General features: G+C 36.2%; 1 protein-coding gene across 2 annotated transcripts in view; it reads left to right on the top strand.

Annotated features, from left to right (window-relative positions):
• The window catches only part of asap3 (ArfGAP with SH3 domain, ankyrin repeat and PH domain 3), a 45,747-nt gene that overhangs the window by 17,688 nt on the left and 9,554 nt on the right, over positions 1-18,505 (top strand). For both annotated transcript variants that reach the window (NM_001365099.2, NM_001365098.2), the window contains exons 3-13: positions 2,905-3,050; positions 7,714-7,788; positions 9,646-9,695; positions 9,840-9,963; positions 12,039-12,124; positions 12,419-12,494; positions 14,169-14,255; positions 14,448-14,557; positions 17,019-17,088; positions 17,644-17,731; positions 18,323-18,371. In NM_001365099.2, coding sequence (NP_001352028.2) covers positions 2,905-3,050; positions 7,714-7,788; positions 9,646-9,695; positions 9,840-9,963; positions 12,039-12,124; positions 12,419-12,494; positions 14,169-14,255; positions 14,448-14,557; positions 17,019-17,088; positions 17,644-17,731; positions 18,323-18,371 — 961 coding nt within the window. The remainder of the gene's footprint in view (positions 1-2,904; positions 3,051-7,713; positions 7,789-9,645; positions 9,696-9,839; positions 9,964-12,038; positions 12,125-12,418; positions 12,495-14,168; positions 14,256-14,447; positions 14,558-17,018; positions 17,089-17,643; positions 17,732-18,322; positions 18,372-18,505) is intronic.

Genomic DNA, 18,505 nt, shown 5'->3' with positions numbered 1-18,505 from the left:
GATATATGCTAATTCCAGCGATGTTCCCTTGGAAAGCCCAGAATGTGTGCACAATACTTGTGATCATCATGAGTGGAGATGACTTAACATTGCTTTATCTTCCATCTCAGTGTACCTGTTTATTTTCTAGCCGTAGAGCTGAGAGCTCTTTGATCTGTAGTGCAGACTGAGCCTGTGGTGATTTCACTCTTCTTGCCAGGAGCTCGCTGTGCTTCAGCTGCTATCATTTTCACAAAATCCTGTTTTCCTCTATTCATTTGATCATGCGGTGAGGTTTGTAGGATCACACGGTTTCAGAAACCGAATAAACTTTATCACTGTTGAAAATTGTCTAATGTCTGACTGTGCTTATCTCAGCATTTTAGAATGATTTCTGAAGGATCATGAGCTTATTTGGATGTGTACTTATGTATTATAATACATGTATTATGGTGCATGTATTTTGGTGCATTTAAACAAAACAGATTAATTAAACTAATATATTTATTAAAATAATATTTTAGTCACCAAACATATTTTGAAATTAAAGATAATTCAATTAAATTCAAGCAAATAATACAAAACTAAATCACAACCTACAAAGTTTCAATTTTACTTCTGTAAATTTTTCTTCTTTTTAACATTTGTATTTAATATTTTTCTATAACCTACATTTGGGTGTACTAGTTTTTAGACCATTATTTTGTTAGATAAGCTCCAGATTTGGCTTCAATACTGACTAATCTAATGTAAATGCACAAATATAGCTTCCTATTAAAAATATGAATTTAAAAGATAGATTTGTGAGGTGTACTTGTATATGCTGAGCGCTGTATGTCTATATTTTTACATCGAATTTGCATCCATAACAATGTTTGTAATTACATCCTTTTTTATATGAATGTTGTGCGACAAATTTTTTGCATTATGAACACATTTATATATTGGTGTATATGTGAGTAATGTTTAGGTGTATATGCACATGTTTTTGTACAGTTGAAGTCAGAATTATTAGCCCCCCTTTGAATTTTTGTTTCTCTTTTTAAATTTTTTTTTTCCAAATTATGTTTAACAGCAAGGACATTTTCACAGTATGTCTGATAATATTTTTTTCTTCTGGAGTAAGTGTTATTTGTTTTATTTTAGCTAGAATAAAAGCAGTTTTACATTTTTTGAACACCATTTTAGGGTCAAAATTATTAGCCCCTTTAAGCCATTTTTTTTTGACAGTCTGCAGACCAAACCATCGTTATACAATAACTTGCCTAATTACCCTAACCTGCCTAGTTAACCCAATTAACCTAGTTAAGCCTTTAAATGTCACTTTAAGCTGTATAGAAGTGTCTTGAAAAATATCTAGTCAAATATTATGTGCTGTCATCATGGCAAAGATAAAATAAATCAGTTATTAGAGATGAGTTATTAAAACTATTATGTTTTGAAATGTGTTGAAAGAAATACATTAAACAGAAATTAGGGGAAAAATAAACAGGGAGCTAATAATTCTGACTTCAACTGTATGTGTTGATGAGCGAAGTTTCGATGAAATCCTACATATAAATAATAATAATAATTATAACAGGCCTATAGCCGGGGTGGTTCGGGTGGTTCGAAAGACCCACCCCCCACCGACAATGGTCCAGAATTTTTCCCCTACATTTGTCCTATTTTGACAGCTATTCCTTCATAAATTGTGAAAATAACCCACTGAAGGGGGCTTTAAGACCAAGTGAAATCCTCTGTTGGCTAATCAGTTTTGGCCAATGCTAAGAATTATTTTTCACGAGTCCAACATCTGCTAGAAAACATACAATCTGACGAAAATGAACTCAAAAAGAACAATAAAAAAGTATGAAAGTTCTTTGAACGTGACTTTAAAACGGTTGTTTAAAATGGTCAAACTGTTTAAAAATGACATCAAAATCATCATTATTATGACATTTGAATGCCAATATTAAGTGTAGGTGAAATGTTAAGTACAGGAAGGACTTTCATAGCACTACATGCTAGGGGTTTAAATTACATAGGTGCTCGATTTAAAATATTAGTGATTTAAAAAGTCCTTGAAAGTCCTTCAATTTGGTGTCCATGAAAGAGTGGGAACCCTGTTAAGGTAATTTTAATTCTACTTGGGCTATTGTTATCCATGGAATTTCAATGTAACTTTTTTTACAAGGGAAAAATCTAGAAAAATTGTGTAGCTCTACATTATTATTATTTTTTTATTAGTTTATTTTTTATTCAAATGGCCAAATTATAACTGAGGAAAGTTGAATGTGCTGGCCGGAGTGTTATTTGCCTAATAAATAAACATAAGCTACAGTTTTTAATATTAAAAAAATAAATTCCTTTTTTATTAATGATAAATCATGTAATAAATTAGTAATTTTTTATCATAGCTATAATTTAAAATATGTTTTTTTATTTTTAAGGAAATTTTTTGGTACATCAGAAAGTGTTGTTATGATGACCATTCGACAAACTATTTACACAAAAAAGAGCTTAAGATGTCATTAAAATGCAGTATTTAAACCTCATAATTAAATAAAAAATGAGGCGAATAACTGCTAAAAAGTTCACCTTTCGAGAAAAAAGAACCACTGCTTTCATCAGGCTGGCTACAGGCCTGTATAATAATAATAATACAATTTAACAAAAAGAAAAAAAAAACTAAATCTTACGACCACAACCATTAAATGGTTAAATGGCTTTTCCAAATACAATTACTAATCAATAAAAGCATGTTCCACCCTACATTTGTTTTTCATTGAGTATCCTGTTTCGCAAGTGTCCTGTGTCACATTATCAAAGAAAAGTAGGTTGCAAACAGTTTTGTATTTGACTTCTGGTATGTCCTGTTATCTGCAGAAAGGTCAATGACAGGGGTGTCTGTCGATTGTTAACTGTGTGATGTTGTGTTGCCAGATCATGTGGAGAATAAGGAGCAGTACACAGAGGTTCTGGAGAATCTGGGCAACAGTCACCTGTCGCAGGACAATAATGAGGTCTCCACAGGCTTCCTTAACCTGGCTGTGTTCACACGAGAGGTCACTGCACTCTTCAAAAACCTGGTGAGCAAAACAAAATCTCAAGGGTCAACTATATTTACTGAACACAATGATGCTGACTATTTTCTTTCCTTGTTTTCAAATGAAGTAATAAAAACCTTTTATGTAGTGATGGTCTGATTTATTTGGCTCATTTGAGATTATAGTTTGATAACCACATCTGAGCTATCACATTACAATAGGTCATTTGAGCTTAGTAATTACTGTGTTAGCTTACAGTTAATTTTCCCATCATGACACTCCTATTAGAGTTACTGCTATTATAAATGGAGGCATTTGTGTGACTTTATAAAATGTATTGGTGGAAGATAAATCTGCAACATGTTAGTAATGCACTGAGAAATACGTTACAAACATTTGCTTTAAACAGCACAGATATATTTTCTGTTTTCAACTGTTAAAGAATATAATATAATATAATATAATATAATATAATATAATATAATATAATATAATGGAACGGAACGAAACGGAACGGAACAGAACAGAACAGAACAGAACAGAACAGAACAGAACAGAACAGAACAGAACAGAACAGAACAGAACAGAACAGAACAGAACAGAACAGAACAGAACAGAACAGAATAGAATGCAATGTAACAGAACGGAAGAGAATGGAATAGAACAGAACGTAAAAGAGTGTAACAGAGCAGAATTGAACAGAACAGAACTTAAAAGAGCGTAATGGAACAGAGTGGAACAGAACGGAATAGAATGGAACAGAACAGAACTTAAAAGAGTGTAATGGAACAGAGTGGAACAGAACGGAATAGAATGGAACAGAACACAACAGAAAGAAACAGATCAATCAATCTGACCTGGTAAAATAAAAAATACATAAAACATCCTGTTACAGACCTAAAACTGTATAAATGCTGATTAAAAATGGAAATTTGTTGTCTCCAGCAGGAGGTGCTTATAGAAGTAACAGTGTTGTCTTGGTTTAAAGCTGTAAGCAGAGCTGATTGTGTTTAATATGAATTATACAGGGCTAACATTAATCTAAGAAAAAAACATACCATCTGAACTTTTATTATGACAGTATGTTTCACTCAAATGCCTTAATAAAACCCCACACAATAATATTTAGGATTTTCACTCATCATGAACAGTATGTATCCCAGTGAGTGTTTTTAAACAGCTTACTAACTTATTTTAATCCACACAATAAATACAATTTTATATTCTGATGCACAATTATTTTGAATGAAGCCCATGAACATTTAGTATAGATGTTTACTCAAGCTTTAGACTTTGAAATACATACCTCAAGTGTTCACCTAAATGAGCCGTATGCTAACGAAAACTAGCCAAGCACATGAATATGATCCCTACAGTATTTAATGTTGAAAGTATTAAGGAATCATGGAAGAATGAAATGAATGAAGGTTAAAGATTTTTTCAATTGATTGCATCTCATACTTTTTTATGAGTGTTTGACACCATTGTCATCTCTATTCAGACTGTAAAAGCCTGTCAGGGCTAGCATGTTTCTGTATGTTTGCATTGTTTTTCTGACTTTAGTGTTCTTTGATCTCAGTTTACATTTCCTTTATAGACTTTGTAGTATAACATTTTTGCAGGCATTGCAGTTTGGATGGAAATCCGGACATAAATCAGCCGTCCTGAAAGCAAAAAGTCTCTGGTTTTCGATCATCCGTTTTTAACCAAAAATGATTAGTTCTGTGTTTATTTCCGGTCGATTGGTGCATCCCTAATAAAATGGACAATATTCACTTACTAGTCATGATTCTGATATAGACACTCATTGTTCTGCATAGTTTTGTGAGTATTAGCAGAAATGAAAGCTGCTGCTCATATGTAAATTGTGCCTGCCTATCTCTCAAAGAAGTCTGGAAAATTATTGAAAGGGGACAAAAGAGATGGATTACAACCTCAGGTGTCAACAGTAATGTGTCTGCTTGTCTTCAGATTGACCAAAACACATCTTAATACCTGGCGTAACAGAAAGGAATATCTTCCATGTGCAACACATTTGAGTGTAAATGTTAAATCACCTGTGTAATTTATGATCTTTCCACTAATAATGAGAGGAAACGGTTATTTTACTGTCTGACTAGCCAGTGTTATTCAGAAAGCACCTTTGGGTGTATGTCTGTGCAGCTTGTCTTCTCAATATTTATTTCTGAATAAGAAACAGCAGACTTCCAGCTGTATAAAGTACACAGGGGACTGGGAGAGGTTGTGTGTGTGTGTGTTTGCATGTGTGTGTATATGTGTCAGCGGGGGTTCAACAGCTGCAGGCAAGGGCCCCTCAAACCACAGCGCCCGGAACCCTCCCACCGATAGTCTCCATGGTGATGTAATTTATACCAGGCCTGAGAGCCTGAATGGAGAGCGTCTGACCACTGAGCTGTCAATCAAATGATCACCAGGGAAAGGAACCTCGGCCTAAAAAATACAACAGAAACACTGCTAAGAAAATAAACTCCATTTGATTTAGCGCCCTTGAGTGAGGGCCATAACTTTCCCTTAGGGTCAAATCATTATTCAAATTCATGAAGATTTATATATGTAACATTCATTTTGCAAGGTTGTAAATCCATAATCAGCAACATTATAAGTTGACAGTGTCTGAGAAATGTATTTATGTACGTGCATAGTGTTTATGTCATATATCTGTCTGTCTGTTTATCTGTGAAAAAATATAGATTTGACATTGATGGGGATCTACTTGATCTTGAAAGTATGTATGCAAAATAAATGAGGTTTTTCCATTTACAATCGGTCCATTTTTCAGATCAGAAACTATTCAAAACTACAATATAGTCACTTGTACACATCATAACAGCAGTTTCTTGTTGATTTGAACAAGTTGGATTTGTTTTTTTACATGTATGCAAATGAGTATGTACATTTTTATGGGGTTTCCTATGTGATCCTACATATGTCACGTTGATCAAAATGTATTGGATAGTTCTCTAGTGTGCAAAAGTGTTAGCGCTCAAAACAATTAGTCATTAGTTCATCAAATAAGTCAGGGGTGTCAAACTCAATTCCTGGAGGGCCGAAGCCCTGCACATTTTAGTTCCTACTCTGCTCCAACACACTTACCTGTAGGTTTCAAACAAGCCTGAAGGACTCAATTAGTTTGATCAGGTGTGTTTAAGTAGGGTTGGAACTAAACTGTGCAGGGCTGCGGCCCTTTTGGAACCGAGTTTGACACCTGTGATATAAGTCATTGAGTACAAAATGGTTGACCAAGCATTGCTCAGTTCTGTGAGTTTGCTATGAAATGTGCAGGTGAATCTTGAATTTCACTACAGTTATGAAGAGAATGTAGATTAACCAATGATAAACCAGTTGTGACAGACTGCACTGCAATTCATCATGTTTTCTGTGTCTTTCTACACTAATTTTGCGCTTGTGCTTATATTTATTTATTTATTTATTTTTCAGATCAGTAGTTTGTGAAAGTTTGCCAGTGAATCATATCCAGTCTCTTTCAATCAATATCTCACATGCTGTAATGTGTACATTTGAAAATGTAAATGTATGTACAGCATACATCTTGTAAAAAGTGCAGCCATCTATGTTTCAGTAAAGTAAACCGTCAACCAAATGATTTACAACAGAGTTTACTGTTATATTGAAATAATGACTAAGCATCTTGTTTTTGAACAATGATACAATGACTTTTTATTTTGATTGCACTGATATGTTTATTAACATACATATTTTCGAGAGATAAACATCTGATTTAAGTGAAGTTTACAAACTAATTTCGGGAGAAGCTCGTGATATGATTGATCGCTGCTAGTCTCCCATCCGTAATCATTACTGAGCCAATCAGATTTATCCAAGCTCACTATAAATATCCCATATAGTATTACTGCCTTATCTTCGTTTTTCTGAAAAATCCCACCATCCACCCCATCTCCCCCTTTTCCTCCTTTATTAGAGGGAGATCTCGAGACCTACCTGATTTCGTACCCCTTACATGCTCATCGACCAGGTGGGAGCCCTGGGCTCAATTATCTGTGAGCTTAGGGTTCTCTCTCGGGACAGCATGCCAAACCTGCTACTATTATCAAGCAATATCTAAGTGTGAACTCTTGAAATAAGTCACTGTCATTTGCAGGTATAGTCCATTGTGTTTTGCAGTTTGTACAGTTTGTTTTGAGAAATGCTTATACTACTTTTTAAATTTAAATGATGATTTGAAAAATGTACAAAAGCGACAGAAATGTTAAATGTCCAGTAAGGCTGCTCCTGGTCTAAAATTAATCTCTCTTGGTCTGATTCTTCTCCAACCTTAAAGTGGGTTTTTCTTCCACATTCTTTCCTAAGGAAGATTTATATTTGCACAGCACTTTAGTGCGCTTGGCCGAGGAGAAATCTCAAACAGTTTAAATCTTTGCATTTTTAAAATCCAGATTTATGTTCTGAGAGTATTTGAGCCTCCAGACTAGACTTTATAGGGAGAGTTTTGTCTTAACAGGTAAAAATATGAGCACTTACTCTAAAAAGTGAGTTAGAGTTTACATTAACATCTGCACTGTGTCTTGGTCGACTTTCAGCTGTTGTTTTAAGTTTCTTTGGTTTCTTTTGGATTCTGTTTCTGTTCTATAATTTCTCCATACCCGTTTCTTTGGTCTTGAGTCTGTGTGCCTGAATGAATGTGCTGTTTCTGTTGTTTCTGCAGGTGCAAAACCTAAACAACATCATTTCTTTCCCTCTCGAGAACGTGTTGAAGTCTGAGCTGAGAGACAGCAGGCTGGTGAGTCACCTTGTTGTCAAACTAGACTAAATGCCTCAAAAACGTCATCTTGTAACCAAATGATAGCGGCAATAAGAGTCAAGAAGTTAAATGCTTTTCTTTGTAGACTCCACAAAAGTATGTTGCTTTGTTCACTGGATTAAGTGCTGTAACTATCTTTGGCTTTTGTGGCTTGTTTGGGAGTATTGTGTTTTCTAATGTCTGAAACTCAATAGTTGCACCACACCTTTCTTTATGAGTTGAACCAGTATGATGAGAAGAGATGCACTGCAGGCTCTGAGATCATGTTTTCATACACACCCTGATATTATTGCTTTCACAATATTAATTTCCAGTGAGTGGCTTATGAATGTTTTTTTTTTAATGTGTGTACTGGGTGTTTGAGTGTGTGGTTGTTTTGGGGTAAATTTGTTCCAAAAGGTTTGCTTAATTTGACATAAATTTGATATTTTTAATTTATTGATTATGAATGTTTATACATTTATATCTAAATATGTATATGTACAGTTTGAAATATTTATAAATACACTTACTGGCCACTTTATTGGGTACAAATGACTAGAAACAGGTTGGAGCCCTTTTGACTTTAGATTAGGGACTGGAAATATTTTGAAATATTTTGGTACCATATTGACATGATAGCATACTGCAGTTACTGCAGATTTGTCAGCTGCACAACCATAATTCGAATCTCCCATTCCACCACATCCCATTGGTGCTCTATTGGATTGAGATCTGGTAACTTTTTGAGTTCAGTGAACTCATTGTCATGTTCAAAAAAACAGTCTGAGATGATTTACGCTTTATGACATGGAGCATTATCCTGCTGGAAGTAGCCATCGGATGACGAGTAAAGTGGGTGAAAGATGGATGGACATAGTCAGCAACAATACTCAGGTACTGTAGGTTGTGGCTACGACACAAGGCTCAATTGGTACTAATGGGCCCAAAGTGTACCAAGGAAATATCCCCCACACCATTAAACCACCACCAGCAGCCTGAACCGTTGATACATGACAGAATGAATCCATGCTTTCATGTTGTTGACGGCAAATTCTGAAACTACCATTCAAATGTTGCAGCTGAAATCGAGACTCATGAGACCAGGCAACATTTTTCCTATCTTCTATTGTCCAATTTTGGTGAGCCTATTCGAATTGCAGCCTTATTTTTCTGTTTAATAGCTGACAGGAGTGGCATCCAGTGTGGTCTTCTGCTGCTGTAGCCCATCTGCCTCAATGTTGGACGTGTTGTGCATTCAGAGATGCTTTTTTTTTTTTCTCTCCATTCTTCGGTTGTAACGAGTGGTTATTTAAGTTACTATTGCCTCTCTGTCAGCTCGAACCAGTCTCCTCTGACCTCTGGCATCAACAAGGCTTTTGTGCCCACAGAACGGCCACTCACTGGATATCTTTTTTTGGACCATTCTCTGTAAAACCCTAGAGATGGTTGTGCTTGAAAATGCCAGTAGATTAGCAGTTTCTGAAATACTCAGAGCAGCCCGTCTGGCAGCAATAACCATGCCACATTCAAAGTCACTTAAATCATCTTTCTTCTCCATTCTGATGCTTGGTTTGAACTGCAGCAGATCATCTTGACCATGTCTACATGCATAATTGCACTGAGTTGCTGCCATGTGATTGGCTGATTAGAAATTTGCATTAATAAGCAGTTGGACAGGTGTACCTAATAAAATGGCCGGTGAGTGTATATTTGTAATTTACATTAAATTACTTTTTATGTCCAAATCTGATTACTTATTTGGTGTCAAAAGATACAGTAGACTGCTTTTGTACATTTCATTTATGTATATCTGCATTGTATTAACCCTTCTGCTTAATATTTATCTTCTATCAGGAGCTGAAAAAACAGATGGAGAAAAGTTGGAAGGATTATGATGCTAAAATGTGAGTTTCTGAGTCAAATCTGTCCTTTCAAATTTGATAAAAACCCACCACTTACTTTGTCTGAAAGACAAGTCCGCCAGCTATACTACTGTTTCATTATGATCTTTTCCCTGTTTGCCCATTAATTTTCACTCTGCTTTTCAGAGGGAAGCTGGAGAAAGAAAGGAGGGAGAAACAGAAACAGCATGGGCTGATCCGATTGGACATGACAGACACAGCGGAGGACATGGAAAGAGAACGAAGGAACTTCCAGCTGCAGATGTGTGAGGTATTTGGAGGCACTCGCTTAACAGACTATGAAACATCTGCAAAATTAACCTGACCAAGACCACGTTGTTTTGCGTCTCAGGAAGAATAAGTGCGGTTAGTACAGCTGTATGTGTGTGCTTCAGCGGGTCGTTTATGGGTTACCTCAGCTTGTTAAACTCTCTTTTGTGATGAAAACACTCTTTGTAAATTCAATAAGTGTGTGGTGTTGTCTGAAGTTACCTAAAACCGAGAAGCTGTGGGGAGTGTTTAAGAGACAGCTCTATTTGAGACCACATTGTGTTCATGTGTGTGTGTGGTTAATGATGATGACCTCACACCACATGTCTAAATGGCAACATGTTCAAGTTCTATATATTACGTGCATGTGTATGTGTCAGTTAGCAGGACTGGGGAAATTTGGACTACGCTGCTTGAACTTAGCTGTGGTAATAGAAAGAATACGGAAAAAAGTGAAGTGGAGCAATAAAGAAATAAAGGGGGATTTTCAGTGTCCTGCAGCACTCCCTTTTTCAACCACAGAGCTCCAGATGTCTCCACTTTGCTCTCTTTTTATAGTGGAGACATGCGTTATTTCTTCCAAAACTGACCAAGCGTGTGACCGTTATTAACATTGGAAACTTCTTATATGAATATATGCATAGGCTGCAGTTGTATCTATTGGACTGGATTGCTTAGATACAGAAAACACATAAGATTAAGCAATATTTGATTCTTTTGTTCCCTTTAACCTATAGAAAGTGAATTATTTTTAGTTTATTTAGTTTTAGTTTGGTTAGTTTAGCCATTAGATGATTTATTTTAGTTGAAATATACTGCAAAATCTGTAATCTGATTTTAAAACATCATGGCATCATATATAGTACTAACTTCATTCTCTTTTTCAAAAAATCTTCATTCTGGGTCGTAATGAATTAAGAGATTACTTTTTACCTAATGTGAGCAGAAAATCCCTATTCTCCAAGTGCATACGTCACTAGTGCATACCTGCCAATACTCCCGTTCTCCCGTATTTCAGACCCATCTCCTGCCCTGCCATCTCCTAGCTTTTTGTTTCAGTACCCATGCACAACCCAACATGCAACCATCTTTATACCCGCTCCCTGCTCTTCAGTTTGCACCCCCCCCCTCCCACAACCAACCCCCCCACTCGCTCTTCATTTCGCGCCCTCTGATAAAATCTCCTGGATTTTATGATCCGAATGTTGGGAGGTATGCACTAGTGCGAGAGTGTGCCTGTCACCTTACAACATTGCTTGAGTCCCAAAGAGTGTGCTTTTGAATGTAATGAAAGGCCAATCTTGTTTAGCCACAGTTAATTTAACCCTTTCATACATACGTTTTAAATGAGTCTGTACAACTCATCACTTTTCAGTTTCTATGGCACACGTCTAGTTATTGACCTGCCCTAGCCCCATTCACTGCAATGGAGATTAGAGCTACTGAATTTCGAACACGTCAAATGATCAATTTCTCCGAAACTACCTGAAACTAATAGTCTGTTTAACTGGTAGAAGAATAGAGTAAACTTTCTAGTTACCCAAACAGTGCTTATCTGATGTAAATATCATGCATGTAAGAGTGTGTAAAATTATTATTATTCCATAGACATCAGCATACATTTTACGTAGCAAATTTTTTGTTTTGCTAGTAATTCTGTGTATTAAGATGTCTGCAACCTAAGTAAAAATTATTCAATTGAAATTGCTTATAGGTTTTGAGGTTTGACTGTTGTTGTGATTTCTCACCTTGGCTCTGCCCATGGCAGATGATTGGAAAGCTATGAATTATTCTTAAAATTATTAAAAAACTTAAGACTGTTAAAAGAAAAAATGATTGCAGTACTACTAAGATTAATATAATATTGGGCAAAGTGAGCATGTTATATCTCCTTTAATAACATATTAACATTTGATATAAATATCTCACATTTTCCCAATGTTAAATCTTTGTTTGTGCTGAATTCATCTACTTTTGCTGTGCGGAATCATAATGCTGGGACACAACAGTGGGATTGACCTTTGAACGCTGACATGATTTTCCTCCCCTTTCTCTATCTCTTGTCTGTTTTGACAGTATTTGCTGAAGATTCAGGAGCTGAAAATTCGTCAAGGTCCAGATCTGCTGCAGGGTCTGATCAAATACTTTCAAGCCCAACTTAAGTACGTCTAAATCTTTTTCAGACGCTTCAGAAGCACCAGCTTCCTTTTGAGATTATTCCAATTCTTATTTGTTTCTCTTTGTGCAAAACTAGACTTTTCACATTAAACTTAACTCTGGGTTAAAGCCTGTTATGACACTGGGTTCAGCATTTGAGTCAAAATAATAAGTATAACTACTGTAAAGATGATTAATTCTGCTCTCAGCTCAGCAATATAATTGAATCTCTGTGGCTCTGTGTGTATATTGAAGTCATTGACATTTTAGACATCTAAATGCTGCTTTTGTGTTTTCAGCTTTTTCCAAGATGGACTGAAGGCTGCAGAGAATCTTGGTCCATTTGTAGAGAAGTTGGCAGCCTCTGTACATACGGTAATGCACTTGTACACTTACACTTGAAAATTTCTTAAAATGCTCATACAATTTGACTTTGAATCATGAGGGGCAGCTCTAACTCGGCTGATTGCTTTTGTGTGTTTTTTGAGAGGTGATGAGTAGATACGGTGGCTTATCTTGTTTATTTTGGATGATACATAGAGTTGGATTATGTGCACAGACACATGCACACATTTTGTTTTTTGTAATAGCTTGTTTTTATGTTAGATATGACCCATTGCAGTCAAAACCTGATGAAATAGCACTCTCCAAACTTCTTTCATAGATGCGTAGGATTTTACCATTGATTATACATGACTGGTCTAGCAGATACAGTATCTGAAAGATTCCCTGAATTACTCTCTAATGAATATCAGGTGACTTTACTAAAGTAAAAGCATCAGTTTCATTAAGTAAAAAACTGTTTCTTGTAAAATCTATCATTACATTTGTCGTATATAAGTGTTAAATAAGTGTTTTGGGATAAGATTTTTTTTATTTTCTGAATAGTTTATTTTCCGTACCCCATTATTGTAATCATAGGTATTTCTGGTCAATTCAGTCATTTCAAGTGAATGTGCCTTAATTTAGGACAGTTTATATATACTAGAGTTTTTCCAAATGAATCAAAAACATCACAAAATGAGGTTTTGAATTAAAAATCTAATTATAAGAAAATGGGGTTTGGAACTTTGTGCACTCTAAGTCAGCCCCTCTCTCTCTTTCTCTCTCTGCTGATTAAAGTATAGCACAAGCTTAGCAAAATGCTAACACAAAACTATGCTTTTTCCATAATTCATCCTTTGTATTGCAGAGAGCAATGACATAAACAATTGCAAAAATCAGTCACTCGTGTAGTCTCATGAGTTAGGAAACACCCTTAGAAACCGAGAAACTTCACACTACCTAGCTGCTCTATAATACTTATTGTATCCAATTTTTATGTTCATTTAGTTCTTAGTTTAGTTTCAGGGAATGAACCAAAAGCTGTTTTAAAACAATTATTTTTCAGCATTTGTTCAGTTGATTTCCCAGCAGCATCATTACTTGTTTCACAAGTGTTGTCTGGTCATGGTTATAGAGAGATCTGATCAAGTTAAGAGTGAATGTTACTCACAATAATGCTGTTCATTTACTCTTTTTCTTGTGTTAAAGTTTGTCGCTTGTTTGTTCCTATGAGCAGAAGGCAGGATGGGACATGTGGAATTAAATGTTGAGATGACACTGTTTTAATACAGAACTGGTTTTAGAGATACATTTCTGAAATAACATTGCTCCTGTTAGAACATGTCCTCCTTTGATCATTACAAATCAAGACTTTAAAGGAAATGAAACTCAAAAATGAAAGAACCACAATCCAGCTTTCCCAGAGGAATTTCCTTTTATAAGAGTATTTTGATTGAAATTGGTTAAAGAAATTGCTGGAAATTTGTACTCTGGGCCAAAGCCATCATTTCAGCTGGTTTTAAGTAATGCAGGATTTCTGGCTTGGTTGGTTTGGTCCTGGGCTTCATTACAAAATGGATAGATGTGTTCCAGTGTGAGCTGTGGTTTCTGTCATCTAGAATTGTTCCATTAATAATTTTTTTAATGTATGTTAACTAACATCTAGAGAGATCACATAATTTTTTACAAAAACAAGCCGCTTATTCATAATTCTGTCGTTCACAGGTTCGTCATGAGCAGGATGAAGAAGTAAAGCAGCTCTCTCAACTGCGAGACTCACTTAGAACACAGCTACAAGTGGATGGCAAAGAGGTATTTCTTCGAGTTAAAAAATAATTCCTTGAATGCACCACATCTTATTCAAAATAGTGCATTTTCCTAAGATGTGTAGTCAGATGGGGAAAAAACTGTTAATCTATATATGCCAAATTGGTTTTACCTTGGTTTCGGTTGTTATAATGGTGACAACAATCAATAGAGATGTTGTTTTGTGTTTCATAACAGGATTTTCTGAACAGAAAGAACTCCGGTCATGGATACAGTATCCACCAGCCTCAAGGCAATAAGAAATATGGCACAGAAAAATCAGGATTCCTTCTAAAAAAGAGCGATGGGTGAGTTGCACACTACTGTCTATTCGGCTCAAGGTTGAAAAGGTCACAACCCATTCCAAAAACAACAACAACAGACAAATTATTTATTTATTAGCTGGACTTGTCCAAGGTTTTCCAGACATGATGCAGTTTTCAGCTCCTGTTTGCTTTTGGTCACATGGGGTGACTGTGTTCCTCTGGAAACATAGCTCTCAGTGTGTGTAGTGAAATATAGGCCCCTATCCTAAAGCTGAATGAAGAAGTGAGTTATAATATCCTGAGAGAGTTATGGAGATTGTTAGCAGCACAAAGCATCAGTCTGAGCTCTGTGACTTTAGGCCCACAGCCGAGATTGTGTGTTTTTGTCACAGTGTTCCTCTCACACAGATGTTTTCTATTAAATGTGCTTCAATCTCCTGCTGCACTACAGTCTTACTTGCACTCTCTTCAAACCTCAGAGTCCAACATACAGCTCACATGCAGTACATCCGGAAAGTATTCATAGCGCTTCCCTTTTTCCAAATTTTTTTATGCTACAGCCTTATTCCAAAATGGATTAGATTAATTTATTTCCTAAAAATGCTACACACAATACCCCATAATGACAATGTAAAAAAAAGATTTTTTGAAATTTTTGCAAATTTATAAAAAAAAAAAAACCTGAATATTCACATGTACAGAAGTATTCACAGCCTTTGCCGTGAAGCTCTAAATTGAGCTCAGGTACAGTCTGTTTCCACTGATCATTATTGAGATGTTTCAGCAGCTTAATTAGAGTTCACTGTCTGTTGACCTCCGAGACAGGATTGTCTCAAGGCACAAGGCTGGGGAAGGTTACAAAAAAGTTTCTACTGCTCTGAAAATTCCAGTGAGCACAGTGGCCTTCATTATCAGTAAGTGAAAGATGTTTGGATCCACTAGGACTGTTGGATCTGAGAGATCAGGGAAGAAGGGCCCTAAGCTGCAGTCACACTGGGCTTTTCCTCCCATAGACTTCCATTCATAAGCACGCGAATGCGTCAGACCAGAAACGTGGGGTCATGCGTTAAGTTTCGCAGGTTGCTGCAGTGCAAAGTTCAAGCTTGATGTACTCTGACCTGCGAAATCACATCACTTGACTGTGTGAGATCAGTGGAGGATCAAAACATGACATCTCTGGACAGAAATTTAAAATATGGAGCAAACGCTCGCGGTTTAAAATGTCTAATAAGCTTGTTAAATCCCGCCTCTTTTTGCAGCGCAGCATGAAAGAATTTCGCACACACAAACTCTAGTGTGACCGTGGCTTTAGTCAGGGAGGTGATCCATAACCCAATGGCCACTCTGTCTGAGCTCCAGCGTTCCTCTTTGGAGAGAGGAGATGTTATGGTATGATAGAGTGGCCAGACGGAAGATCTGAAGCACTCCAAGACCATAACAAACAAAATTCTCTGGTCTGATGAGACTAAAGTTGAATTCTTTGGAGTGAATGCCAGACGTTACATTAAGAGAAAACCAGGCACCGCTCATCACCAGGCTAATACCATCCCTAGAGTGAAGCATGGTGGTGGCAGCATCATGCAGTGGCGATGTTTTTCCGCAGCAGGAAGTTGAAGACTAGTGACTCTAAGCACACCACCAAATTATCAATGAAGTGGCTTCATAACAACTTAGTGAATGTCCTTGAGTGGCCCAGCCTGAGCCCAGACCTAAATACTATTGAACATCTCTGGAGAGATTTGAAAATGGCTAAACATCATCACTTCCCATCCATTCTGAAAGGGCTTAAGAGGTATTACAAAGAGGAATGGGCAAAAATCTCAAAGACAGGTGTGCCAAGCTTGTGGCATCATATTCAAAAAGACTGCCAAAGGTGCATCAACAGTATTGACAAAGGCTGTGAATACTTACAGTAACTACATTACTGTTTTGTTTTACCTAGAATAATAATTAGTGGTTGAGATTAATCTAGTTTTATTAATTGTAGAGAAAGTTCATATTAATTATAAGTCAATAAATTGAACAACTGGCTCCTAAATATTTCTGTTTATAGAGTTTATATAGTAATGCAAACTAGGCCATCATTGTTTTTTCATTGCTAAAGCCATCTGAATGCAATTGTTTAATTTTGTTTATTTGTATCTGAAAAATAATAGTTATCAGTAATGTTTTTAATTTTATTGATGAAAATAGAGCTGTAAATAAAATGATCACAGTTAATCTACTAATGTAAGATGCACAAATGAATCTTTTAAAAATGTTTTTAGAATAGTAAAGGCTAATCGTTGTTGTGTTATGTTTCTTAATTCTCACATTCTAAAACAAATTATGCTACATCTGTACAAAATATTGCAATTGCAATATTTAATGTAAGGATAATAATTCAGAATTCTCTTTTTAATGTTTCTTTGCAGTAATTAATTGGTTTGGAGCTTTTATGCTGATACTGATAAATATAAGATGTGGATTGTTTAGGGGGTTTCACATAATCTTTGTGTTTCAGGATCAGAAAGGTTTGGCAGAAGAGGAAGTGTGGGGTGAAATATGGCTGTCTCACCATTTCTCACAGCACGGTGAGATTTTAGAGAGACAAACACAAATTTCAGTTCCACTTTAATTAATTGCATTACACTGCTTAATAAGCTGATTATATGATCTTTTTGTTTACAAAAATAAATGGCTAAATGCCCAAGTAATTTTTCTTATGTACATAAATAGCACATTGATATTAGTGATGGCACAATAAGTCTGTTCTGACAGTCTCGAGGCTGATTATTTGAGCTTCCGAGGCATGCAGTCAGATTTTCCCATGCTACATGGAAGTGTCTCATCGCTTGTGTATTAGCGATTTCCTTTCAGAACCACACAATGCAGGCCAGAATGCATGAAAGTGTTTAATCTGAAATCATCTGCATTGTCAAAACTCCAAACCTTTCCTGGCATGTCTTTGCATTCAGCTTTTACAGTGTTTTAGCAACCATAAACTTTACTTGAGCTTATACTTGCGTTTCTAACATTAGTCTTGCTTAAATGTAAGTGAGAAATGTTTGCATCTAATTTAGCAGGTGACCATGTATGTGACGAGCATGTGTTTTGAATCTGTTATCTCTCTTCTCTCTCAACCTCAGATCAACAGACCACCCGCAAAACTCAATCTGCTGACATGTCAGGTGCGGCCCAACCCTGAGGAAAAGAGGACGTTTGATTTAGTTACACGTAAGCTGATCTCTGTCCTTTTGACCCCTTTTCTTTTCTGCTGTGGTATGAAGGTAATGACTATTTTTAGAATGCAAAAGTAGCTTTCTATTTTATTAATAGTGCATGCTGTATATCACCTACTGATTAAAAAATTAAAAGTGAAATATGTAATACATTCACACATCACTATATTTGGTATTTTATGAGATCCAGAGTATTTATACTTAATATTGTAGGCATAGTAAGAAAATTGTGTTATTTTGAATCAATCCAAAGACTAGCATGATATGAATATGACCTCAACATGCATGACTGGAAATAATTCTGTGTTTCTGGATCTACTGACCAGCATGTGATGCATTCTGGAAAATCAGATGTGAAATACAATGTCAAACGATCCGTGTTGTATGCATGTAGGTGTTCAGAAGAATGTAAATAAGGTTTTGAGCCATAGGTGTGTGTGTGTGGATAATGAAAAGATTAGGAATGGCTTGTTCTGACCTGTTTTTATTTCCTCCTAAGAGTCAGGATGCCTTTCCATGTTTCCTCTTCGAAGAGGCCCTCCAAACGCAGACACACCTTTTAATATCTCTCTTTTTTCCCTTTTAGACAATCGCACATACCATTTCCAGGCTGAGGATGAGCAAGAATGCATGATGTAAGAGCTGAAACACACACCCACACTTCGCTGTGCACTATTGAATCACACGCTGCAGAGCGACATGTGAAGACTTGCAAAAAAAGCAGGTTCAAAACCTGCTGCTCAAGCGTAGGAAGGGAATAAGGAAGGAG

This window comes from Danio rerio, chromosome 17, assembly GCF_052040795.2.
Source record: "Danio rerio strain M-AB ecotype USA chromosome 17, GRCz13ab, whole genome shotgun sequence".
Taxonomy (NCBI): domain Eukaryota; kingdom Metazoa; phylum Chordata; class Actinopteri; order Cypriniformes; family Danionidae; genus Danio; species Danio rerio.
Note: the sequence above shows the minus strand (reverse complement) of the source record. Positions and strands in the feature narration are given on the sequence as shown.